This window comes from Haliaeetus leucocephalus, unplaced genomic scaffold (assembly GCF_000737465.1).
Source record: "Haliaeetus leucocephalus isolate CR32 unplaced genomic scaffold, Haliaeetus_leucocephalus-4.0 Scaffold373, whole genome shotgun sequence".
In the NCBI taxonomy this organism is placed as follows: domain Eukaryota; kingdom Metazoa; phylum Chordata; class Aves; order Accipitriformes; family Accipitridae; genus Haliaeetus; species Haliaeetus leucocephalus.
In genome coordinates this window covers 7,063,724-7,090,857 of record NW_010972809.1, presented here as the reverse complement: position 1 = coordinate 7,090,857, position 27,134 = coordinate 7,063,724, and the positions used below count along the sequence as shown (strand labels likewise).

The 27,134-nt window shown below is 43.5% G+C and overlaps 1 protein-coding gene across 2 annotated transcripts in view; it reads right to left on the bottom strand.

Annotated features, from left to right (window-relative positions):
* Positions 1 to 27,134, bottom strand: part of F13A1 (coagulation factor XIII, A1 polypeptide) — a 64,513-nt gene that overhangs the window by 20,870 nt on the left and 16,509 nt on the right. For both annotated transcript variants that reach the window (XM_010573255.1, XM_010573254.1), the window contains exons 4-8: positions 21,644 to 21,895; positions 14,849 to 14,967; positions 9,193 to 9,300; positions 6,496 to 6,670; positions 2,670 to 2,808 (exon numbers count right to left, since the gene is read on the bottom strand). In XM_010573255.1, coding sequence (XP_010571557.1) covers positions 2,670 to 2,808; positions 6,496 to 6,670; positions 9,193 to 9,300; positions 14,849 to 14,967; positions 21,644 to 21,895 — 793 coding nt within the window. The remainder of the gene's footprint in view (positions 1 to 2,669; positions 2,809 to 6,495; positions 6,671 to 9,192; positions 9,301 to 14,848; positions 14,968 to 21,643; positions 21,896 to 27,134) is intronic.

The window sequence follows — 27,134 nt, the reverse complement described above, 5'->3', positions numbered from 1 at the left end:
TTGGAAAGGACCTATAAGATCATCAAGTCCAACTGTTAATGTAGCGCTGCCAAGTCTACCACTAAACCATGTCCCTAAGCACCACATCTAGATGTCTTTTAAATACCTCCAGGGATGGTGACTCAACCACTTCCCTGGGCAGCCTGCTCCAACACTTGACAACTCTTTCAGTGAAGAAATTTTTCCTAACATCCAATCTAAAGATCCCCTGGCGCAACTTGAGGCCACTTCCTCTTGTCCTATCGCTTGTAACTTGGGAGAAGAGACTGACACCCATCTCACTACAACCTTCTCTCAGGTAGTTGTAGAGAGTGATAAGGTCTCCCCTGAGCCTCCTTTTCTCCAGGCTAAACAACCCCAGTTCCCTCAGCCGCTCCTCATAAGACTTGTTCCCTAGACCCTTCACCAGCTTCGTTGCCCTTCTCTGGACACACTCCAGCACCTCAATGTTTTTCCTGCAGCGAGGGGCCCAAAACTGAACACAGTATTCGAAGTGCGCCCTCACCAGTGCCAAGTACAGGGGGACGATCACTTCCCTAGTCCTGCTGGCTACGCTATTTCTGATACAAGCCAGTATGCCGTTGGCCTTCTTGGCCACCTGGGCACACTGCTGGCTCGTATTCAGCCAGCTGTCGACCAGCACACCCAGGTCCTTTTCTACTGGGCCTTTTTCCAGCCACTCTTCCCCAAGCCTGTAGCCTGTTCTTCTTCAAGAAAGAAGGAGTACCAGGGGAACTACAGACTTGTCAGCCTCACCTTGATCCCCAGGAAGGTTATAGAGCAAATTCTTCTGGAAAACATTTCCAAACATATTAAGGACAAGGTAATTGGCAGTAGTCAGCATGGATTTACAAGAGGCCAGCTGTGCCTGACCAACCTAATAGCCTTCTCTGATGAAATGAATGACTGAGTGGACAAGGGGAGACCAGTGTGTGGGGGTTGGTTTCTCTTTTGACTTTAGGACCATCTCCCAGAACATCCTCAGAGACAAACCATTGAAGTATAGACTAGATAAGTGGATGACAGCAAGGTGTATTGAAAACTGGCTGAACTGTCTGGATCACAGGGTTGTGATCAGTGGTGTGAACTGATCTGGAGCCTAGTCACTAGTTGTGCACCCCAGGGGTCGATACTAGGTCCAATACTGTTTAACACCTTCATTAATGACCTGGATGATGAGACCTACTACACCCTCAGCAAGTTTGCCCGTATAGAAAACTGGAAGGAATGGCTGATACACCAGAGGCTGTACATGAGGAGAGGCTAAGAAAGCTGAGACTCTTCAGCCTGCAGATAGGAAGGCTCAATAGGATCTTACCCAAGTGTATAAATACCTGGTTAGGGAGTTGGGGGGAAGAAGACAGAGACAGACTCTTCTCAGTGGCCCCCAATGACAGGACAAGAAGCAATGGGGCACAAACTGAAATACAGGACATTCTGTCTGAACATCAGAAAACACTTTTTTTTCTGTGAGAATGGTTGACCACTGGCAGAAATTTCCCAGAGAGGTTGTGGAGTGTCCATCGTTGGAGATATTGAAAACCCAACTAGACACAGTCCTGAGCAACCTGCTCTAGCTGACCCTGCTTTGAGCAGGGGAGTTGGATAACTTCCAGGGGTCCCTTCTAGTCTCAACTATTCTGTGATGCTGTGATACAAGCTTCAGATGTAAATGAAGCTAATTGTTTTCCTTAGATTCCCTCTTGGTAACAGATTACAGAAATCACATAAAAGAGGTTACAGCAACAGGTACAGTCATTTCCTCCACCACAGAATGGGTTTATTACAGTTTTAATATAAAGACTTCCAGAGATTAGGTTATTAATGAAACATGCTGATGAGCAGCTATGCTGATGAGTTGAAGATATTGACACAAATCAGGTGTATTAACACTGAATAGGACAAGTATCTCCTGAATGTAGGAATATAGAGGTCACATTCACTGCTTCACTCTGAGGAGGAGAGGCTTGAGGCCCAATAACCCACACATAATTTTTACTGAACAGGGCATATAATCAATATCTGCTACACTTCTCCTGTCAGACAGGAGACAGTCGAGGAGCAAGTTAGAGGACTGTCTTATCCAAAAGAATATGTAGGCTCCATTTCTTGTTCCTAGGGAGTTTTCTTTTTACAAATCTGGCAATATCATTTCAGTAAGTTTCTTGATACCTTGGCTCGTTTCTTTTTCAGCTGAACTGGATTTATTTCAGAAAGTACCTACTTGCGACAGTGACTGCATGATCACAATGTAAAACCAGCCTACAAGTTTGGGAACTGGGCAGAAGCAGAACAAGAAAGATGTTTTTCCATAGATATTGAGGTATCCCTTTGAGCCTGGCTCCAGACTGATGGAAGTGCCCATCCTACCCCTTTCTATTTTTAGAAACAGCATGGCCCTAAGGAGCAGAAACCCATTCCAGCTTTTCTCCAGTGTGCTTAAATGTGCACTGTATGGTAACATTAGTAGTGGGATCCCCTAGGGTTTGTCTCTTTACATGACAAGCGCTTCATATAAGTCCGTCTACTAACAAACCATTCATTCCATTTTACATAAGCTAGCAGTGTTCTTTAATGCACAGAGAAATAAATAAACCACAGACATTGCTGTCATGTTTTTTACTACCTATACAGTTGCCACATTAAAGGCATTTGCCAGGAGAACTCACCAGACAGAGTCTTTTGTAATTTTGGTGTCCACTTGCCCTTCGTCATCCAGAAAGAAGTCCAACTGTAAGTTGGCATTGTTATCATGAGCAGAAGAATAGTTGGTAATGAGTCTTGCAGGTATCCCCAAGCACCTCAGAACTGTGGCAAACAGAGAAGTGTGATGAGAAGGACAAATATGAAGACTGTGCTCATGGATGACAGGATGAGAGGAGAGAAACTATTAATAACTAGAATAAAATGGGAAAACTCAGTCAAAACAACCCAAATCATTTCTCCTATCTGCCTTTATATATAGAATATGTTAAATATTTTATTTGGTCTCAAAATGATGAGCATTCAAGATATGTAGTGGTACAATGGTTATAACCTAAGCAGCTGATTACCAATAGTTTTAGAACTGTCTTGCATAGTGACCACACCATAGCTTTTCAGGGCAAATCTGGGTGCAGTGGGTCAACTGCATGACCAAATGTGGTACAAAGAAAAGTAAGTTTAAGCTTGTAAGAAATAGAAAATATATTAGGTCTCCTAGTATCAGGAACCCCAGAGAATCATGAGTCTGTGCTAAAAAGAAAATGAATAGAAAGTATCTCCTTTTGGTTGATTTGGAGTTTTCCTGTTTGATATCTGCTGTCAGAAGAGATCTGGAGAACACAAAGAATAAAGCAGAAAATTATTGCTAACAAGGGAGAAAAGCTACATTATTTGCAAGTGAAATGTCAGAGTTAGAGAGTCTGAACAAAATGCATTACATAATTTGTATTGATTGCTAAGTAATAGTATTTTGGAGTCAATAGTTCTTTCCCATAAAGGATCTTAAAAGGAGGATCAAAAAAAAAAGCCCCTACCCCTAAATCTCAGACCATCACAATGTAGCACTGATGGCTCTTCTCCCCATTTGACAAGTGGTAAATTTGGGAAACGTGAAAATGCTATGGCTACGTCTGCAGTGCATTAGTGCATCATTAGGCTTCTGTGTTTGTGGTGCACCCTGGCTGATAAATAGGCATGGAGCATGGCCCCGAGGGAGGTGTGGGGCTGCAGGGTGACACATCATCTCTGCTTCTCCAGATGAAATATTTTGTCTCTCAGCCAAAAAAAGTTCCCGTTCTCCAATTTAGGAGCCAACATGGTTCTGCAGAAAACAGGGGGTTTTTTTTGGAAAGGGAAAACATTTTTATTGAAAATTCTATTTAAAAATAGTTCCAATGCTGCAATGTTGAACAGCCCTTGCTGCTACTGCTGGGTTTTGTATATTCATTAGTGTCACTACTGTGACTCCCAATAAAGTGTAACACCGCACATTCATTTCAAGTTCCTGGATGACAAATTACCTGGATGCATCCAATACCATATGTACCTATTGATTAAACTTAATTCAAGTGCCCTCCCAGGCTTCCAGCACATGAGCCATCAGGGCTCATTGAAAATAATTTGTCTGACAATTTCAAGATTAATGACCATTTTTCAGAACGTTTTAGCATTTTTAACAGATGACTATCCAGAGTGTACAATATAGTAACCTTGGAAAGCTGGGCTGGTCACAATGATAAAACATTGGCACCTCCGAGAAAGACTCAAACTCAGCTCAAAACAACCCTTTTAGTTGCACGCGGCTGTCTGGACCTTTGCTGTCCTCTCTGTGCAGTGGTCAGCAGCTGGGCATGTCAGTGGCTATGTATCAGATCAGCCACTGGACAACATTTTCATTTCATAATGCTCAACAAACTTTATACTTCAGCAATCCTTGCAGCAGTACAAAGCGCCAGGTCTCTGACTTGACTAACTTAGTCAGCAAACCAAGTCTAGTTTTGCCCCAGATAAATACGCCTCTCCATTTAACACAGCAGGCTCTGGGCCTCTGCTGCGTCGCCCCAGTTTCACAGTGGCCTGCAGGCAAAATACTGCATAGTGGTGATTTGGGGCCAGTGCGGGAGGAAGGTGGGAGAACTGGTGTGTGCGTCTGCCTGTGATCTAGAGAAATCCAGATGAGGCAATGGGCAGAGAAGACAAAGCAGCCCGTGGAAGTTGCTGCGAGGAATTGTATCCATAGAAAACATTTGCAAGAGCCTTTTTGAACCCATTGTGTTGTGCAGAGGCTGAGGAGCATCAAGTACAGACCATACAACCTCAGGCAGTGGAGGAAGTAGACATCTCTCAGATTTTTTGGATGTGAGTGATTGCTCATTATCCCACTGCACCAGGAATAAAATGAACTATTTCATGTGTCGAAGGACAGAGCACCTGCCAGCACCTCCCCAAATCAAAACAAGTACCTCTCCAGATATATGAAAGAGAAGCAGAGAAACCTGAAACTGCATCCCCCGTTGCAATGTGACAAGTGTGTGCCAGAAGAAAGCTAGGTGGTCAGAAGACAGCTTTATTTCCAAGGTCCTTACTGTTTTGAATAGCTTTTGAACTACCTCAAGTAACCAAAATGAGTTATGAAATTCAATTATCCAGATTGGAGGAAAATTATGTACAAAATGAAACATACATGTACAGAACAGGCAAAAGTAAAGTGAAAACGTAGAGATGTCCAGGGCTGCCTGAGGGTGAAGAACCATTAATTATTCAATTTCCATGTTTGTTGCAGAAAATGTGTGATTAATATCCTTCATATTTGATAGAAGTATAACATAAAGAGAAGTATAATGCTATTCCTTGAGACAGCAACATGTGATGGTATTGAGACAGATAAAAAAGAGAGAAGTTTCACAAAGAGTTTTTCTGTAATTTCCTTTTCACATCTTAAATACAAGCACCAAAGCTTAGACCTTCAACTGTGGCTGAAAAGTACTTGATGCAAAGTAGGCTCCAAGCCTGCAGAAATACGTATTTTGTCCCCCTGGTCCTAAGCTGATCTGGTCCTCCCAGGTTTGATACTTAAATGCATATGTTGTAAATGCTTCTAACAAAGATCATCTGGGCTTAAGACACTTTTATTTTCTGTTCAGCCTCTTCTATTGGCCAGTGCCATAAGTATAGAAACTGCTTGACTGGCTCTAGATTGGCGCTTGACATAAGCATGGCTTCCAATGTCTGGTCCCCATTATCTGTATAATGCACATTTTTTACACTCCCAGAGTCTTTCTTGACTGCAGTGTGTTCCAGTGTATTAGCAGATGATGTTGTTAGAAAGTGCTAGACAGTAAAAAATGGGACCAATCCAACATTGCTTTTCCTACTGGGTTTTACAACATGCAACATCCTGTTTGCTGCAACATTGGAACTCTAGTTTGAGCAAGTGTGTTCAGACTTAGCCTTGTAGTGCTAGACAATTCATAAATCAGGCCAGCATTTTCCTCATTGTTCTGGCTCACAAACTCCACAGGAAGTGTTAACAGTGCTCAGTAGACAGGTGCTGGGACAGCACACGTCAATTTTGCTAGGAACAATCCTCAGTAGATGTGATTTGGCCTTTCTGGAGCAGAAACACCACCACATATCCCATATTGGGTAACAGTTTCATGTTGCAGGTCTAGATGACAAACCCCCTGTTCATCTCCGATTTCCTAACAGAAATGTGGACTGTGCCAGAAGACTAACTTTCTCTCTCCCAAACTTAACCTCGTGAGTCACTGAATATGTTTTACTGAACCAATAAATAGTTAACAGATTTGTGTGAAAGAGCAGTCGAACTGAAGGAGATGCCAAAGGTTTATTTAAAGACCATCTATTTTAGCCATGTATTTTTAAATATCTTTACTATTTACTCCTGAACACTACAGAGCCAGGAAGTATTTTAGTAAGTTTAACCTAAAAGCTCTCCCTTGTTAAGCAAGAATTGCATAGCAGCATGGAGCTTTTCTCACTGATACCTACATGTGTTGAAGACACCAGCAAAGACCCAGCACTGGCCGTATCGCACGGGTTGCTTAGAACTGTAATATTCCAAGAGAATGTCCACGCTTCCCGTCCAGGCTGAAGGTGTGACACCGTAAGAGTAGGTATTGTCCCAGGATCCAGCAATCACACCTCTATCGTCCCTGGAGTTGATCTAAAGACAAAGGAAATGAGCATTAGGGATGTCAGAGACTGAATAATAAAGAGCTCTTTAACCCAGCAGACAAAGATAGGATGGGAGAGACTGAATATAGCCAAGTTTAGGCTAGAAGACAGACAGAAATGTTTAATTAAGAAGGTAGATGAATAGAACAATCTTGCTAAGGGCCACGGATTCTCCATCACTGAACAACTTTGAATGAAGGTCAGACACTTAAAAATAATGGAGAGATAAAATCACCACAATGAGTATCCATGTTGCCAGTTTAGTAAGTTTTATTAACATTAAACATGCTTACTGCTATGTATTTTTAATAAACATGATCAGTTACACACTGATAAGCAAGCCTCAGAAATATTAAGCTAGATTCTTTCCTAACATCGTCTGTTTTTCTGTCTGTATCAGCCCAGAGATTTTAATAAAATCACTCTTGATTTACAGCGGATTGAGAGCAGAACCAGTCCACTGTTATTTTTAGAGTAGAAACTAATTTCTACAGTCCAGCACACACGAAAACAAGAAGGAATTTGCTGTGTAAGTTTTCTCCTGGTAAGATTATACAAAGCAAGGAGTTTTGCTGACTAATGGCTATACTGATAGGCATTAACGAGCAATACATCTCCTAGCAGCAATTTGAACCAAACCAGTCGAGGCTGTGCAAAAAGCTCATTCGCCCTGTATCTTTTAATTATGCTAATGTGGAACAGCTACACACCAGCCAAATAAATCACAATTCTCATTTAAAAGCTTTTGGCTAGATTAACTACTGTTTTATAATTAGAAAATCGACTTCCTGTGAACCCTAGGACTGAATAAAGATATGTATTCAGAGTCATAACCAAAGGGTTAAGGGGTTGTGCCCATCTCACTGTTGTAGGAGACATGCCAAGAAAAGAGGCACTTCAAGGACAAGGCAGTGTGTTGACCTTCAGGCTCTCCTCTGGCTGTAAAGAGAGGAAGAAGGGGGCAACTCTACCTGTTCTGCAATATCAGGAAACCTTAGAATGATCCCAGAATGGGGGCACCTCCTCAGACAAACTCAGCTCTATCACATTTCAACTTGAGAAAGAATGAGGGTAAAGAACACAGATGGGACTTAAACACCTCTTGGCCACTTCTTACTGAGGTCCAGATTTCAGACGGCCAAAACTCCCACCCTATGGCCTAGTCCTGCAGATTAGACCTAAAGTCCATTGACTCCTGGACTTCCAATGGTGAATTTCTCCACCTCCCTAGAACGATTGAGTGGCTCAAAACCTAAGTAATATCCAAGCCCAATTTGAGTTCATAAACTTTGTGCTATTCTGCCCTTAAGGCATCCATGGTCCCTGCATGAGGGACCTTTTACACCTACTAGCCCAGCAATGAGGAACCACATTCAATTCTTACTTCTGTCTGAAGGTCTGAAGTCACATTTCTAATGTCTTGGGTGAAAGAACTAACCAAAAGGTTAAAAGAGAAAGAGAAGTGGGGGTGTTCTCAATACTTCTTGCGGAAGCTATTCTATTTAACATGATGGTATGCAATGTTCAGCATGTGGCACTGAGAGGCTGGAGATCCCATTTCAATGTCATCTAAGACAAAGAGTTCATTCTTATAAAGCCTGGGAAAATGCTGTAACAAGTGGGTTAAAGGATCATCTGTCTCCAGCAGCCATTTTTTGTGGACAGTCTATTTTAGTAGCTGACTTGGGAGAACATCTAATGACACTAGCTCGATGACTGGAGTATTATTCTGGGAAGTGGAAGGCATCAATTCAGACGTCTATAAGGCAGAGGAGTGGACTCAGCCTCTGCCTTCCTCATCCTGGATGAGACATCCATCTTGAATATTAGGGATGGGGCTGCTCTTGTACCCACGGCATGAATCCTGGTGCCTAGCAGCTAGAAAGAATGGAGACATGGAAAGTCTTCTCCTTACTCTTTGCTTCTGGTTATTTTAGGTACTTCCATTCTGAATGGGGTAAGTTTTGTGCACTCCATGTTTAGGAGGACAGCTCTCACAGTGTTTTCTTCTGGGGCCAAGGTAACTCACATAAATATTCTCAGCCTGACTAGGCCATTCAGGGCTTAAAAATCAGACACAGTAACACCCACCATTGCATTGTCTTAAGACCCATTGAGGTTAGTGCTGGAGTCCACATGAAGTCTCTCAGTTCCCCATCCAAAATTCCACTCATTATGCTGCCTTACTGTCCATGGCAGAAATAGCTTTCTTAGCTATCTCAGCTACTAGAAAGTGAGCACAGTGTCACAAGAAATGCTATCATGCCTGGATTGCAATGTCTAAAAGCAGTTTTGCTACCAGTGAGGTACCATTCTCAGGAAAAGGCGATGAGCAGACATAAGTATTTCACCTTTAGCTGAGTGAAATAAAATACCAGACCCCAGAGGTCAGAATGGACAATTGATCTGGCACCTGTTGGAGTGAGCACATCGGGGCAAGAGGGCCAGTTAAATAAGCCTGGCTTTGATTTATGAGTTGCTTCTGACACATATTAGGCATCCATTACATACCACTGCAGAGGCAACACGGCAGATTTTGATTGGGTTTCCACGCCCAGAGAGCTCCAGTTCTGCCTTGTCCATCAGGAACAGGCAAGCATCCAGAATGTTTTCTTCAAACTAGATAAAAGAAAATAAAAAGGGAAACAGAGGGAAAATTGAGTCACTTTTTATTCTGGAAAGCAAAGGCAATGTTATCTTTCGTTACTGTTATAATAGCTGATCAGCTTCAAAATTAGCTGGTCAAGTCAAAGTTCCACATTTAAAAATACAAGTTTTGTTCTAGAATAATTGCTCATGTATGGTAAAAAAAAGTGAGTGGTTGTGAGGGAAAAGAGAGTGTAATTTTCAGTTCAATCTCAGTCCAGTTTCCAGAAGGTTGAAATGACAACACAGCCTTTCTGACAGGACATAAAATTTTAAGTGCTAACAAGTATATAATAGGAAGATAGTATAATAATAACTACAAGAAGCTAGTCTGCTCGTGAAGGACTTCATGTCCTTCACAGATTCCAGACCTGTTAATTTCAGGACTTCTCTGACCCAGCCAATGCAATGCTGGGAAGTTGAACAATAAGTGGTTTGCCAATGTTAATTTGAAGATACTTACATTTTAAAATTAATTTTTAAATTTGTTTAAAATTGACAAGCCAAAAGCTGACTATACTGATTAATCCTGGTCTACAAAACTTAGACATCAAAAATACCAAGTGACCTAAAGTAGTCTTCTTCAAAAATAGTGAAAAGGTACAATTTCTTCGATCCAGCATGAACAAGCACAAGAATGAATTGAGGGCAGAGGTGCCTAAATAGACCAGAAATTATTTGTCACAGAAGTTGCCCTGCAATGTATTTCATTTTCCTTAGGAGAAACTGCATAGCAAAGGAAAATACCTCTGTCCCCTGGAAAACAGTAGGAGACAGGGAAACGCACATTAATAAAACTAAAAAAGAAAATAAAATTAGTATCTTCTAGATACACAATCGTATATTAACATTCAAGGCTGTGACAGAAACTCCACGGAGCTTGTCCCCTTGCCGTGTTAGGTGTTATGTTCTACACTTGCATCTGTAAAGATACGATTCACACCAACAGGATTTTTGCTCTCATGCTGCTACTAGAGTTGGATTGATTTTGCAACTGTCTCCAGCCTGGCTTAGGCCTCCTTGGCAGATAAGGGCAATCTGAGTTTTGCCTCCTGAAGAAAGTGAGCAAGAGCCCAGCCCAAGCTGCTGCTTTGGCAGCCCGGCAAGAGGCAGAGGAGAAGGAAGAGTGAGGCCAGAGAGCTGAAAAGGAAGCCCCAAAGAGTCAAGACTGCTGCTGATGCTGCAAGGAAGATGGGAAGGATGGGGGTGACATCCCAGGCAGCAGCCGAGCTTTGGCAGAAGCCAAGAAAGCAGAGGCACCACTGTGTTTCACCACTCTCAGCCATGTCCTGGCCAGGGAAAGTCCTTTTCTTTGCCTCTGCCTCAAGCCTGCCTGTCTCTCATTGCTCAGGGTACCACAGCTGTATGGATCCTTTTCAGCAAACATCCGCCAAGGCAGCACACCTCTCTTCTCATCACCCACACTTGCATTGGATTACTTTCTCTGGAGCAGACATTCACTAGTGAGTAACACCTTATAGTCTGAGCAAAACTGAATTCATGGTGTTTGGGCAAATAGGGAAAGAGGCATCAGTGTTTCCCAGAGACCTACTCCTAATATTGTATCATCCCTGGGAAGCTGAATAATTGCATGGTAGACTCTCCAGTCCACTCCACTGGTATGTGATGTAAATAATCTTGGGTGAATAACCATGCTGTGGAGACCCTCCTTCTCAAGGAAAATGCTCACAACAGATAATGTAAACTCTGGGCCCTCATAGCCGTCCTTTCTGCTTCAAGTTCACTTTTCTTCTGATCTGGCCCAATGATTTATCACTTTCACCAGGATCAAAATCTGCTTTCTGCACTTTAAGTCATCAGCAGTGCCCAAGACCTGAGTTAAATCAATAAGAAGTTTACCCTGCAAATTAAATCTTTCTCATCTACAGTTTATGAGACACTGTCGATCTTGCCAGCATATACAGAAAGAATAAAGAGGAAAGAAATTGCTGTCAGGGTTGTTGCCTTCCACCTCAGCATTTACAAAATGACATGAATGCTTGTGAAATAACTGGATTAACAGAAGAAGAGATAGGACAAACTGTAAAGTCTAGCTGCCTTACGCTGCTGCAGTAGTGTACGATGCAGAGTAGCCTTAACTCTAAAGCCAGTTTTGCCCTTCTTCACTATCCAGGGATTTAAAACCATTAAATCAAACTAAATCAGTGTCCTGCTCTCGTATTGGCATGAAAATGCTATCTAGAGGGAAGCGGAATAGAAACATAGCACTTGTAAGGCTGGACACCCTTGAAATGTCAGGGGAACCAGAGCAGCAGCAGGCAGCCAGGACAGGTGAGTGAACTTGGGCCAGGCTCAGGCACTGCCTGCCCATCACAAGCTGAAATGGAAATAAACCAAATTCAGGACGAAGAAACTTTGGCAGAGCGACCTGGGAAAGACTGCAGGTGGAAAACAAGGCATGAGAAAACACAGAGGCAAAGAGATTCTGTCTGCCCACAGATGTGCGTTGTGTTACAGAGCAATACATTCAGATGGGCTGGCCTTCAGTGGGCATCCTCTTTCATGCTAACCTGTTTCTAATAGATGACCTTCCATTTAAATCAAAGTAAGAGGGGCTGTATCACCTTTTGCACCAGTTGAATTAGGGCTGTATTTCTCACAGTCAGTTGCAGTCAGATGTGATCTCACGTTGCCTACAGTCTGATCTGACCAAATGCACGTGCTAAAATTACATTTGCACAGCAGGCTGCAAAGCTAATGCAGCTCAACATGTGGACATGAGACAACTCAGGACAGCAACAAGAACTCTATGCCCACCTGTTTTATTTTATTTTTCTCATAAAAACCCAATGTTAAGTGATCAATATAGCATTCAACTTCTGATCTTTCTCAGCTAGAGAATTCCTATGTGCCTAGATTTCTTCCAAAGTCAGACTTCCCCTGAATCCCCTGTGGGCTTTTGTGAGTGACTGGCTATTTACACTTTCTTAGAAGAAAGGAATCACAGTCATGTTACAAGGAACACCTCCATCCTCATTCATTACAGCTATGTTTCAACTGGTCTGTTGTTTTTTCTTCCTTGGTCCATTTTTCTTGCCTTTCCTCCTCTCATGTTGATGCTGCTCATTAAAGACAGCAGCTGTGAGAATCATCTCCCACTAGTAACCCAGTTTTGAACTGTATGTTCCTTTTTAATTTAGAACCTGAGTTAAAGCTTCCAGCTGTCATTGTTCAAGGCAATTTTTTAGCCTAAGATTATTACCATGCACAAGTCTATCTGTATTTTTTTATATGACCATATACCTTTCACCTCTATGACTGTATCTGGCCTTATACTTTTTACTTACACTGTTGTACAGGGCTATATATCATAAAAACAAAATACATACTTGTATGCTATATCCATAATATAGGCCTTGCTGCTAGTATTTTTACTCATTCACAGCAATGCTCTTATTCTTAACATCTGGAATTGCTGAAAATGAGGGAGGTGCATGTTTTTAATGGTTGGAAATTGTCGGGGTAAGATCAGGAACATCACGTCTTCCATCTCACTGGAAGTGAGGGAACCAGAAGAATATTTCTCCATTGCTTTGCAGTTTGAGATGTCTGTTACACCCATACAAAATGATTGATTCCATTAAAACTCTTAGCTTGGGCCCCCTTAGATACATCTGCCACACTCAGTTTTCACACAGGCAAGTGATAGCAAAAGGTGCACCACAGTACAGTGTGGAAATCAGGTCCTCCAATTTCAGACAACACAGGAATAAAGTACTCGACAAAGGGCTATGGAACAGCCCTAACCTCCCAGACAGAACTACCTCCTAGCAAAACCAAATAAATAATGCAGTTTCTCAAGGGAGGCTGGTGTTTGTGTCAGGAAGGTGCCAGATTTGCAGAATATAAGCACCTCAGGCCGAGCCACCATAGGCCATTAATTTAGCATCTTAGGACATAAATCCAGCAGCTGGTTTAAGCAGCACCTTCTACCTCCAGCACTCATTCCCCTCTCTCCCTCCCCCTTACATCTGTCACAGAATGAATCCCAAATCTAGGAACAGAGCAAGCCCAAAAAATAACCCAGGAGGGGAAAAAAGAAAAACAACCAAGGAGATGCTTATTCAGCTAGATCAGCTCTCCAGTCTGATTCACTGCATGGCTGCACAAGCACTTGCAGGGGGAAGGAAGGACCAGGAGGGGGCATTTTTGGTCAACTTAAATGCACACCCAGCTTTGGCCTCCGGATCTGGTTCCACATCTCATATCAGAGGCACCATCAGCTTGTGGCATTGCTCCCCCCCTCCCCCCACCCCTTATTTAAGGGTTATTTTTGTCTCAGTCAGGATGACAGTCAGACCCCTCAAACAACGGCACTGACACAACCAAAGGAATGGTGCAGAGGCAGGAACTCCCTAAGGCAGTGCTGCCGCAGGAAAAAAAGATGAAATTGTACCCTTAAATAAGGAAACAAGAGAGATGTGAGTTCAAAGAGCTCTCCAGGGCAAGCACACTGGCAATCCATCCAGCTCAACCTCTGAGACTGTCTTTAGCTGAGGGAAAGAAAGCAACGCAAGAAGGCCCCTTCTGCAAGGCTGCGCTGGGGAGGTGCCAGGAAAACTGAATGGATCCGTCACCATAGCATTAAGGAAATACTTCAATACGTTCTTAATTGTGCTGCTGTGAAAATCCAAGAGGTGAGCTGAGCAGAGTTCACCGTGTCCAATAACTGTCCGTTGGAGCACCTCTGAGTGACAGCCAGGGTTAGCTTTGCTCATTTTGATTCTGCTTGTTAATGCCTTTTTCCTGTTCTCACACAACAACTTAACTCTTTCATCCCGTAGGGATTTGCAGGCTGCTTAGTGCTTACAAACAGAATGAGGTAAAATAAGCAAGCAGTAAGTCTGATGTTATCGAAGGCACACCAGCACCGCACACCAACCTGGCGTGGGGTGTTTCCCACTGCCTGCAAGAGGCCACTGGAGACTGATGTTGTCAAGTCCAGGCAGCAAAGGGAGGGCTTTCCCCCCTTTGTCACTGTGGTGAGGAAATTTAAAACTCTGGTATTAAATCCCAGTTTGTCATAGGAACCCTGTGACAAGCTGACCCCCAGAAAGATCAGCATTATTTCCACCAAGCTGCTAAAACTAAAAGGAAGCATCAAAAAGCAATACAACCTATTGCTGAAAAATGGAAAGGAAAAAAAAAAATCTTCACTCTTTCACCAGATTGGTTTGGTCCTGAAGTACCAACAACATAGCATCATAAATACTGCTGCACTGTGGAAACCTCAGCTAATGATTAGAACTTTCAACAGGCAGCCTCTTAGTATCTGAAATATGCTCCTAAAACAAAATCTTTAAATACTAGCTATTATAACATTGCTTTTCTGGATTAGGCATATACCCACTTCATACAATTTTAAAATTATGCCCCTCATCTTTCTGAAGGAGACACCAATAATGCACTTCAGAGCCCACAGTCTCAACCACAGTCTGGTGTCAATTAAACTCACTTGCTGTCCTACTGGGAGCAGCCAGAGAAGGTCTAAATAGCTCACCTGACCGTAACTCCAGCTTCTCAATTTTATCTCGTTGATGTTTCCATGGAAAACAATACCAACATCATTCAGGACATATTCTTCTCTTTCCTTCTCATCATCCAGGTACACGGCATCCTCTGCATCAGTTTACCAAAAATAAATGTTAACACAGTTGCTTAGTTTTCATATCGGACAGATAAAAAAATCTTAGCATATAATACAGTCATCTTTGATGAAAATTACCCCTCTTCCATCAAACAAAGCATTACTTGCTTCAACAGAGTACAAGAATAAGGAGGTAGTGACCCCAGTTAGGAATATGATACACAACTTAAAAGCATACAAGATACAAAAATGCTGACAACTCCTGCCTGTTTTCTCAGGATCTGTAAAGTATGATTAAAATGTCACGTCTTATCAAGAATTTTATGATTACCATGTACCACTAATTTAAAAGTTGGAGCACCATGACGCAATTCTGCATCCATACAAACAGATCAAAGAACAATTTCAAACCTATTAATGTTAACGGAAAACAGCTCAAGTCAAAGAAAAATCTGTAGTGCACTAAAAAAAAGGAATACAGTTTTTATAGTGTATTAACAGAAGGGTTTGATTGCTTTTTCTGTACATAAGTTATTGACTGGAGTATGCCTCCTCCATATATCTTGACTGGCCAGCTAATATGAGGAGACATTCAAGTGTCCAAGTGAAAACTGTAAGTAATTGGAAGACATCTTTATCAAAACATATACAAAGGGTATATCCTAGATTAGTCTAATATCAAGAGTCAAGAGTGTATGCGTGGACCCTTACCCTGCAAACATGATTCACATACATAAATAACCCATTATTAGTATTTATAAATAACCCTGAATGACATGAAACTATTCAGATGTTCATAGGTAAGTATGAAGTAGGTCATGATTCTGTGACACTAGAATAGTTGAGGATTTCTTTCCTGTGTCAATACTTGTATTTTGAGACTAAGAGATACTGCTTAACCATTAATAGTCTGGGAACTGATTAATTTGAGGAAATCAGTAATGTGGTACCAGATAGCAAATTAAAGGGAAGCAATAACCTCTGATAGTTTGATATGAGCAAGTACAAAACTACCACTCACTACTGCCATAGTGGATTTTTTCAGCATCCCACTACAAATTACTAGAGGATCATTTCACTTTTAAAAGCCTATTGATTTGTTGTATTTTGTTGAAATGCAAATTGGATTTGTACTTCCTTGTAAACATCATCCTCAAAAGCTTCTTCATTTGCCCATAAAATTGCAATTTGGCTGAAAATAAGCTCAAATCGGAGCCCTCTGAAAAAAAAAAAAAAGGCAAAACTCACACTGGCTTCAGCTAGGTGAAAGGTTCTGCCAGTCTACACACCTGACCCTGCTGGAAGTTTTGTTTTCTATGAAGATATATTTATATCTCTATGTCTATACATACAGAAGGGATTATGCATAGGTATGTGACATAATGACCTCCACATTGGTGTGCAAGGAATGGTAGGGAAGCAGGTGTTAGATGCAAGAAAGTTTTATTGCATTTGAGGACATCAGCGCTTGCTATTATGCTTTTGACAGGGTTGCTGTACAGGCACCGCAGACTACCTCCGAATCCAAGCAAATAAAGAAGCGGCAGGTTTTATTGGGTTTTCCCTAAGGCAGGCAGGTCTGAGACCCACTCTTGCATTTGGTGGGGTGCTGGTATTCACCCAGTTTCTGAGGGCTGGGCCATCCAGAAGTTTCTTCATAGGCTTGTCACTACCCATGACCTAGTCAACCTGCACCCAGGCACAAAGCAGAAGATCACGAGTTTATTATATTCAGAGGCTACCAGGTGCAAGAGAGCGTTAAAACTTGACAGTGAATCAAAAAGCTGCAGTTATTTATGCCAGCAGGGACTCTCATACTTACGAAACTGTATATTACATATATACAGTTTTTTGAGATCCAACTCCCAGCTCAAAAGAAGTTCTGTGTAACATCCCACTAAAAATGTTGCAGATGTTACAGATCATCTAGGCTCTGTTTCATTAGGCTGGATCTGCCTGATTTACTGATTGAACGATTATATGCATTTTCTCACTGAGCTTTGGATTTTATTAAAGCATGTCCATACAAATGGTACAGAGAACTCATTTAAAGAAGAATTCACACCTTCTTCTGTACAGTTACGCATTCAGTGGAGTGTGTACATATGCCTTCTTGACAGCTGTTGTTTTCTTTCAGGGATTAAAAATACCAATATTGATCTGGTTGGTATCAATTGAGATGCTTATGTTATTTCGAGACTGCGTGATCTTTGCTAAATCAGATGAAAATTGATTAACTTCTCTGTCAATTATTTTAAAATATTTGTGGTTTTTGAGAAAGTAAAAAGGGCTTCTGTGTTTCACAGAGAAGCCAGCTGCTTTGATTTTTGACAGCTTTCACTACCCTTGAGACTGTTTAGAAGAAAATACGAGGCATTTGTGACTACTTTGATGCTAAGCATGCTCTACATAGTACAACTCCTAATTATTTTGTGCAAGTGGAGGCTCACATCTGACAAACGGAAGAATTCCACAGAAATGTGCTGGGTTTGTTTGTTCTTTTTCTCTAGCAGTTTAGGGGTTTTTTTTGCTCACTTCTTTTATCCTGGGAAATTACTAAGACACTAGCAATGCTACAAAGAAGCAAATTAGCCTCTCTGCTTCTCTGTTTGAAGATGGATAAGGTGAAAATACATTCCGCGTGAAGACAGTACTCCAGGTGAGGAATCCCACTGAACACAGGCTCCTTGTAACAGTGTTGAGGAGTACAGAGCAGCCCTTTCAATTTGGGAAGGTGAATGAGCATGAGAGGACCCTACCCAGTATGGGGGGACCCCATCGCCAGCACAGCAACTGCCTGGAGTTGGAAATGCTATTTCTTCACGAAGACGGTGACTGCTGAGCACAGCAGCACCAGCAGATGGGTGGAGGTGGAAGCAGCGGGCTTGCCCTGAGCACCCAGCCTCCCTTCAGTGCGCTCCTGTGGGAATCCAGGAAAGCTGGAACCACAAAATTCCCAGGGCTCTAGCTGGGTAGAGGACAGCATTGTGGCAAACCCAGAGCTGCAAGAGCTAAATACAGTTATCTACAAAACCCACTCCATCTAGGACCAAGATCACCATGCTGCCTTGCAACTACTAGTGCTTGCCTACATTAATGTAGCAAAAGGATGAAGCTCTGTGTGAATTTTACACACGTGGAATCTGCGATACAATAGATCAAATTTATGATTTAGCTATAAACGCAAGAAAATATTACTGGGCCAAATTTGGATGACTAGGAACATGTGAGAGGAGTCCAAAGTCAACTACATGTTACTAATCCTCAAACCATATTAGGACATTTAAGCAGGAGAAATGTGCAACTGACTCAGTAAAGTTGCAATATATTCAATTGCTTAAATACAATGCGTTTTGCAGGAGGCTTGGATGAATGAAACACACACCTCAGCCCACAGAGTCTGCAGCTCACTCAGATACACTGTGCATCTCCACCTGTGACAGGGCCACACAAGCCAATGCAAGGTCTTTCCCTGCTAAGCACTGAATGTTCCCCAGCAGAATGTTGCTGGGACTCAGCACCTCCTCAGAAAGAGCTCACAATATCCAGATCAAAGGAGCCCTTCTCTGCTTTCATGTAGTCTGATACTGCTAAGAGTTAAGTTAAATTCCAAGAAGTTATGCCTAACTACTTGCCATTTGTATCTTCTGTTTCAGAACTGAAGAGGGCTCTGCATGCCCAGAAGCACATCTGTTTTTCCCAACTATGTCAGCTGGCGGAAGAAAGGATGTTGCCTCTCCTCACAGGCTTTACCTTGCTTATTAATTAATGCAAATTTCACCTGAGTATCTGAAACCTCAATCCACTAGCTTGCTGGATTCCCAGATGTTTGGGACTGGTGCATGTCATTTTGCAGGACCAGGCCCTGCATCTAAAGTTTTCTTGGTGATCAGCCTTAAAGGTAGCTAAGGGGACTAAAACACGTAAAAGCATCTGATGATTTTGGAAGCAAAGTACTCTGTAGCTTGACTGGTAAAGTATTCAAACTTGTTCTGAAACGGCAGAAAAAACCCCGCATACCTGGCTGGGAAGATATGTCAAAACAGAACTACAGTGAAAAAAGGAGTATAAGAAAGGGCATAAATGCCTCTGTCTTAAAGAAAAGCTGATACTGACACATTGATGTTTCTCCAAAATGATGAGTCGGAAATCTGCGCTAGACACTGACAGAATCCATACTCTGCTCCCTGCTATAACAATCCCCATTCATTCCCAGCATCAGCCTTCTCTCTTTTTAATGAGGCTTTTCACTCAGACTTTTCTGCTTAGCTATTAACCCAGCAAACAAGCCTAGGAGATTTTCAAACTATTGTTTTCTCTGCACTTTAACTGCCTCAGTTTTTATACCCTTTTGTCATTCCACTGAACAATCTTTTCCAGCCAGGGGATAAAGCGTGCAGAAACAGTCCCTGGTTTTCTAACACAAGGAAAGGGCGAAAAGGCAGATACAGGAGCCAATTAGCCCAAACTACCTAGGAGTAAAAGTAGGGGCAAGAAATGAGAATAAATCCAAATCCAAATGAAACATGCAGAAAACGAAAACTACAATAGTCAGCAAGGGACAGGACCTGAAGTCATTGAGACACACCTGAACATGTAAGCTGGAGACAGAAATGTGTTTCTCCAGGGGCGACCCCGAGTTGCCTCCCCTGGGACTGGGGGCACATAGCACATCCCTGCTGCCCCGGGACTCTCTTTTGCTTTCCTGAAGCAGAGCTTTTCCATCAGCCTTGCCGATGGCTGCTGTTGGAGGCAACTGCTGCATGTCTTGCTCCCTGCGGGTTTGCTCCCATGCTGTGGTTTTAATCTTGCTGGCTTTTGGCCCCATTCAGCTCAGGTGTGAGGGAGGGAGGGCACAGGAGAGCACAGCACCCGTGTGCCATGAACAGAGATGGGTCAGTCAGCACACTGGGCTGGTGCAGAAGGAGGTGTGAAGAAGGGATTGATTTTCCCCTTCCCACTCCCTGACCAGCACCTTGAATCAGCCTGTGTGCTCCCAGTCACACCACAGTGGGATAGTCAAGCCCCCACATTGCATTTTTTCTCCACATTTGGGCTGCATGCAGCCCTAGCTAGTTGTGTGCTAGTCATGAGGCAACCTGAAGCAATTTAAGAAGCTTTTTCTTTGGGGTTTATCTCTTTCCAAGGAGGTGCTGAGCCACTACAGTCACCGTGCTGGCTAACAAACTGGCTGTTACGATACTCAGGACTAAAGCCAAGGGATGCTCTACCTTGGGGCGGAGAATCACACCTCCCTAGCTGGTGCTGTGACAGACCGATGATGCCTTCTCAAACCTTGAGCAGTTCTGTCTGCTCACCAGTGGGTCATATCTTTGGCAATGATTCTCGTCTTTCTGTTACACACTCTCCCTCCTCTCCCAGACTAAATTCTTAGCGTGCTGCTCTGATGTACCTACCTCTATACTGCTTTCAGAAGTATCTCATTGTGTTGTGGGGCCTTGGGCCCTGCCCTTCCCTCCTGTTCCCGCTTAACTAACTCTGCTTTACTCAGCATTAACATATATCTTCCTAAATAATGCATAAGCTAATCATTGCTTATATTCCCTTGGACCAGGGGCAAGTAATGAATTCAGCACAAATCATTCGATGTACTGACAGTAGTGTAGCTGAATAATGGACTTTATTAATAATACTAAACTTACTTGTCACTCGATAGGATGGTCCTTCTTTCATATGGGATTATTTGATGCAAATACTCTGGTAAAAAAATTGAAAGATGAAGGAGGGTAGTGGGAGAATGTTAAAGTTAACTGGTGACCTAAATATATAGCAATATGTATGACTTGGAGCCTTACAAGTGTCAGAAGCTCAGACACAGTGCTATAGCCTGTCAATAGGCTGAGCCAAACATCTCTGGTTCTCCTTGCGCTCTCCTTAAAGCCACACATGGAGTTCATTAGGTAAAATACAATTCTGCCAGCATAAGCGCTGATTTTACCCAGGATCCAGGGAGATTTAAAAAAAATAAATTGTTCTTCAACCCACTGGATTATAAAAAAAGGCTTATTTGCAAAATATTCTGTTCCTCACAGAGGACAGGGTTGCTGGTGATTAGTCACCACTAAAGGGGTAGTTATAAGGGCAAATATCGTGTAGCAGCGGGAAGGCACCACCAGCGATGCCACAGCAGCTGATGCCACCCAACCTGTGCAGGAGCAGCAGCTCCCATTGAATTCCTGGAGGCTTTCGGCTGCAGATGTTCAATCCTAAATGTGGCAATCAGCAATGTAACTCAACAGAGTATGGGATGCTGCCACATCCTGCCGCATACCAAATCCTGGAAAAAAACATGCCTGTATTGACTTGTCAGTTTAAGGCACGCACACGCAGGCAGGAGGCTCACACTGATGCCCACTGAAGTCGAAGCAAAGCCTCGGAGTATATTTACTACTAGAAACAGAGCATTATCATGCTGCCTGAGCTGGTAAACAGGCTTGGTCTCATAAAACTGCAGACTGCAGCTACAGCACAGGCACAGGTCTGCAGCATGGAGTCCCACTCACGCAGGGCTATTCCCCAGCCTGAAAGACTTGCCTCTTGGCAGAGTTACTATGCAATTTCCAGATCCAAACTGGCCTGCCTCCAACCTCCTCGCTACCAAGCTCCGCTTCCTGGCCCACCCCCTCCCAAAACCCGACGAGCCCACCAGCAGAAAATGTGAACCTTTGACTCTGAGAAGGTACTTACGCTGGCACCAGGGATTGAACAGGATATAAGTGTCAGTCGCAGAGTTTCTGTGTGTCCGGAGGATGCCAAAGGGAGTCCAGACAGCAACGTACAGGCGAAACTTCCCAACGATGCAGGTGGCAGAGGACATGATGGACAAGCGAATGGACTTGTTCTCCTTGTGGGTAATCTTGGCTCCCCACTCGCCAGGTTTCAGCGCATCACCTACTAGGATCGGGATGTAGGTGCCTTTGTTTTGCTGTGGGTAGCGACCTGGAGAGAGAGGTGAAGAGGTTCACCTTGTTTTGACTGTTTCTTCATTTCCTGACAGTCCTCTATTCCTTTGTCTTATTTTCAACAGAGGTAGCAAGTTTTTAGTGGGGGGAAACCACCTCCGGCCCTCATTGCTTCACACGGTGCCTGGTCGCTTGACAGTACAGCCACACGAATACATGCAACACCTCCCAACAAGCAGCCTGTGCAGACACCCCAACCTGTCTCACTCCGGAAAGCTTAGTCCCGCTGGCTTGGGCACTGCCAGGAGTGTAGCCCGGGCAGCATGAGCAGGGGCTGTCCCAGGCTTTCCTTACTCACCACTGGTTATCCTAGTGCAGCAAGCTGTACTCCAGTTTGCTCCTTGCTTTGGTGACAGCTACATTGTTGTTAAGTTTAGGTAAGAGCCCCCTCCACAGTTCAGATGCACCCACCACCCTCATCACTAGCACGCAAGTGCCCACTGGGGCACAGACATGGGTTTTGGGGCTCTTTAGCAGAGCAGAACCTTGTTCTTCTCACTGCACTACTGTGCTGACAAGCAGAGACCAAGCACTCTTTCATGCAAGCTCACACAGATGGAGGAAATACAAGTCAGTCCACCCGCAGATACCTACGCTCAGTTCTTCCCACGCGTCCACTCCTCATGGACAGAGTGGGAACCAGCTCTGGATATCCAAAGTATAGATGAGCATATCTGGGCTGGATAACCAAACCTCCTCTGCAAGCAATGGGTCCCAAAGTATGACACACCTCCAAAGTATCACACGTAATAGTCTACCTCATAGTAAGACAAATCATAGCCCAGAGAAGCCTGTTTTACTCTGCCAACTGTAAAAAGCATCTAGACAGATAGGCTACATGTAAACATGTACACTGCCAGGATTCAAAGTTATATGTGAGGATCCACCCTTTGAGCCTGATGTAGAGCCAAACTGTATCTGGAAGCCAACCAGCAGTATAGACAGAAAAGACACTTGTGAGAAGGCTGAGTTCCTTATCTCATTCTCAAATCTATTCTTTGTTTTATATTTTAGGCTGAAAGTCAGACTCTCTCTTTCAAAAATAGGGTAATGAAAAGCAACGATGGCAGACAGAGAGACAGACTTCTATATTTTTCATTCCTACTGTTTAAGAACAAAATTAAACTCACAAGGGCGTTGATTTTCCTGCTTGCTTATTTTTATACAGCTGATGTAGAGATAATCCCAGATCTGAACACTGCTACATTTTGGGAAAGGACAACTCCAGCTTTGAATCTGAAGCTTGTGAGCTGCCACAACATCCGTGTTTCTAAGAAATCTGGAGCTATTGTGCTTTATCCAAGAGATTATTTGGTGCACATGAATTTCCGTTTTGCAGATGTTCAGCGCACATAAATGGCCCACTTTGTCGGCCAGGGTTGCTGTAACCCATGAAAACCATTCAGATCAGTGAGGGCTGCAACAGAAGGGAAAGACCTACAGAAGAAAATAGGACTAGAATAAGAGAGCAAAATCAATAGAAAACACTAGAAGATAAAGCACTGGACACTTCAAATATAAGCCATCAAAGGAAAGCCAGTCTAGAGAGAAAAGCCTATAGAGGTAACAGAGATGAGAGTCTTGCGCCTGCTAACAATTGCGATCTGAGAGCTGAACATATTCTTGTTCTTTGTTGTGCAACTGGGTATGACCCAGCTTGCCTCTACTGTTGATATTTTACCTCTAGTTTTGACATAATTGTTTTTTTAAAAAAGCAGTCCATGCAAACAAAGCAGCAGAGCAAACCAAGTAATTGAACTGACATCCCTGAAAACCATTAACAAGTGCTACTTTTAAAAATACCTCCCTTGCCTCCTTCAGAAAAGTGGGAAGAGGGAGAAATTACTATTTTAATGTGGTTAGGAACTGACATTATCTTCACTGGAAGGTGCACATCAGTGTAAGAGCCTGTCGGGGACAGAAGGAGCTGTGCTCTGGCAGGAACTTGGCACCACCATGTCCCTGCACACCATGTGCACGTGGGGAGGCTGCAGAACCACTCCCCAGTAAACCTGCCTGTAGGAACCAGACAGGATCTCAAAGAGGCTATGAGGCCTTTGCAAGACATCCTTATGGAAACCCCATCACTGCTACCTCATAGCAGGTTCAGCAAAGTACCAACCCTCTGGTATTCTCACTTTTCTGAAGCCCTAACACGCAAAATTCCATTTACCCTTCCAAACAGGGGTCCCTTTTGCATGCAAAGCCACAAGACACCCTAATGTGCCTGTCACTTGTCAAGGGAGAACCTGTAGCTGCTGCTGAGGAGTATACAAGGTCCTTTCAGCCCAGAGCCCTTGCATGCCCCACACAGCTGCTCCCACGCTGTAAGAGAGAGAGGTCACTGCATTATCTTGCTCACCCATGAGGAGAAGGTGCTCTGGGGTATTGCCTGCATCCCTGCAGGCAGAGCAGAGATGCCAGGGAAGGAATATCCTAGAAGTCAGGATAATTTGCAGATGTTATAAACAATAAACACAAGAGAACATTGTTTGCCTCTGACAGCGAGTAGGGTTCAGTGCTCACTAATGGTTGCACAAAGCCTGAACCCACGAGGAAGCCTGGGAAGATGGGCAGAGCCCTCAAGAGCATAGTGAGCAATTTCCAGTGTTTTATTTGAAGAGAGGACAGGTTCCCTAATCTTCTGAAACAAAAACCGAAATGCAAATGGAAGAGCAAGGGAATTGTTACTTCTGACAGGAGCTTGCGGAGCTGAATTGTAATTGCACGTCTAGACACCTGACAGCACCAGCCACACTAGTCTCATATATGCACATCTGCTGTCTTGATACTAGAGCGCTATAAAGCTGAGTAACTTTGGCATTACATGTTAAATTGCTGGCAAAATAATCCTTACGTAGGTTCAGTGCAATGTTTATCAACATTGTAGGGAAGTCCTCTCAGGATGGCTTGGCCATTTGACTTTTATCTACATCTTGAGCACGTATTTCTAGCTGCAGTGGAAAAGTAGGGCCCATTTGGGCTCATAGCTGGGATATCTGTAATGTCAGCCCTTTCTCAGAAGGGATAACTTGCAGTGGTGATTTCATTCTCTGGGTTAGAGTCTCTAAGGAAGAAGATTCAATGTTACCCAAAGACTCACTACCAAAAGCCTGTTAACGCCTGGCAGAGCACTCTCTGCAGGGTCTCTGGTGCTAACCTAACCCACAGAGAGGCAGGAGGGTGTTTGGGTGCACGTCAGGACCAGGAGCCATGTAGAGAAGACAAGATAAACTCTTTTTATGCTGACAGGAGGGTGCTTCTGCCAGCAGCAGCTGGCTCAGGATCTCTCCTGCTCTGATTTGCTCCAGGAGTTGGCAGCCTGAACCACGCTCCACAGCCAGTTCTTTGTGGCCTCACTCCCCGATGCTCACGTCTGCTTTGGGTGTAAGAGGCCCTGGCCCTCACACGAGGACATTTCACAGCCAATTGCTCCGTGAAAGACAAAGTCGTTGCATGACATCATGCTGTTGGGATGTCCCTGTCTGCTCTAACAGCACACGGAAATGGGAAAATCCAGCCTGAGAACTCAGAAATCCTGGAGGTCGCTGCACTGTTACCACCAGGCTCAGGGTGAACTTTTTATGGGCTCCTTTTGCAGCTTAGAAGATATCAGGCACTGAACGAGGGCTGCTGACTATCCTGCCTTCAAGGTAGGAGAGGATGGGAGAGAATTCACAGTGACCCTCTTTTATGGGCCTCTAATTCTCTGCATTTCAATACTAGGTACTGAGCTATGAAACTGCCAGAAGACATTATTTTTACAGAAACCTCCCTTGTACAGAAGGTTTAATGGCACAAACATACCTATTTCCCCTGCTGCACACCGCACTGGCCTGCAACCCTTTGATACTTCTTTTTTATCTTTTCTTATCCCACCTTGGTTTCTGTAGCTATCCAAGCTCGGCTCCTAAAGCTCCTGCTCACTTCAGTTACAGTTCAGCTGAGCTCTACATCTCCTGGGGTTTCCAGGCACGCAGGAAAAGAGGAGCAAAATAGCTGTTGTCCCTATAAAAGGAGCTCAGGTCTCCCTCAGTGCTGTATCACAAGGCTTTGAAAGCAAATAAACATGCGTGAAGGTCTACATAGCAATATGCACCCTGACTGTAGCGTGTGTGGATGTGGGTATGTATGGGATGCCCCCTGCCACACACACACACTTTACAGGGGCAAAAAGCAGAGTGCAGTGTTTGTTAAAGCTTGCCAAAGTCTATTTACGCAGCAGCAAAAGAATGGGCCGTCTAAACCACAGAACTGTGGCCACACACACATGCATTCAAAGTGAGTTATTTTTAACATATGCTTTAGCTCCTTAGCATGTCAGCTCCAGGCCCATCAGCCACAGAGACAAGCTATATTTAATTCTGGGTAAAACTGCCACACCAGAGAGGGATTTACAGCAACAGAGGGAGAGCGAGAGATAGGTACAGCAAGTTCAGCTGGCAAAACACGAGCGCTCCTCCTCCGGTTATCCAATTCTGCTGCTGTTCCTTACAAGTGACTAACAGGGACCAGGCCTTCCTCAGATGATACCCCTTCTCCTCTTCCTCCCCTGGCCAGTCCCTAGAAGTCCCTATCTCCATCTAGTTTAGTTTTTCCCTTGATATCCAGTGGACATACACATTGCTGTACATGTGCATGCATTACACAGCTCTTAAATGCCGCTGCTGAGTTAGCACCATGCTAGTAGCACAGCCAGCGGAGGGACTGATGGGTGCTCTTGGACAGGCCCTACACAAGTGAGTAGATGTTTTACTTTTGGCAGGGAGGAGGGAAAATTTGGTAGCACGGAGATTAGAAGTATAGTGAGCTTCAGAGGACATTTCCTCCCTGATGGAAGTAGGATACTTCAGAAGAGAGGGAAGTGAAGAAAGCTATTTCTCAATAGACTTTTTGGAACCCTCCTTAGAAGATTGTTTTTTCAAGGAGTTAAGGAATCTGTCTCCCTAGGTTCATTTGTTTTACCTAGATACACTCTTTCGTACAAAGGGTAAAGAATCTATTTCAATACCAGCCCTGGAAGTATAATAATTGTGACAGGTTGATAAACAAATTTGAGCTGGAAGCCCCAAGTACAATAGCTGTGTAGCAGAGGTAAGCCTTATTGTAGCAAGCAGCCTGGGGATGGGTGTTAGTATACTAGGACCATGCCTTAGGAATCACTGTGAGTAACTACAACAAATGTCAGGAAAGGAAAAAGGAGAGAAAGGAGAGAA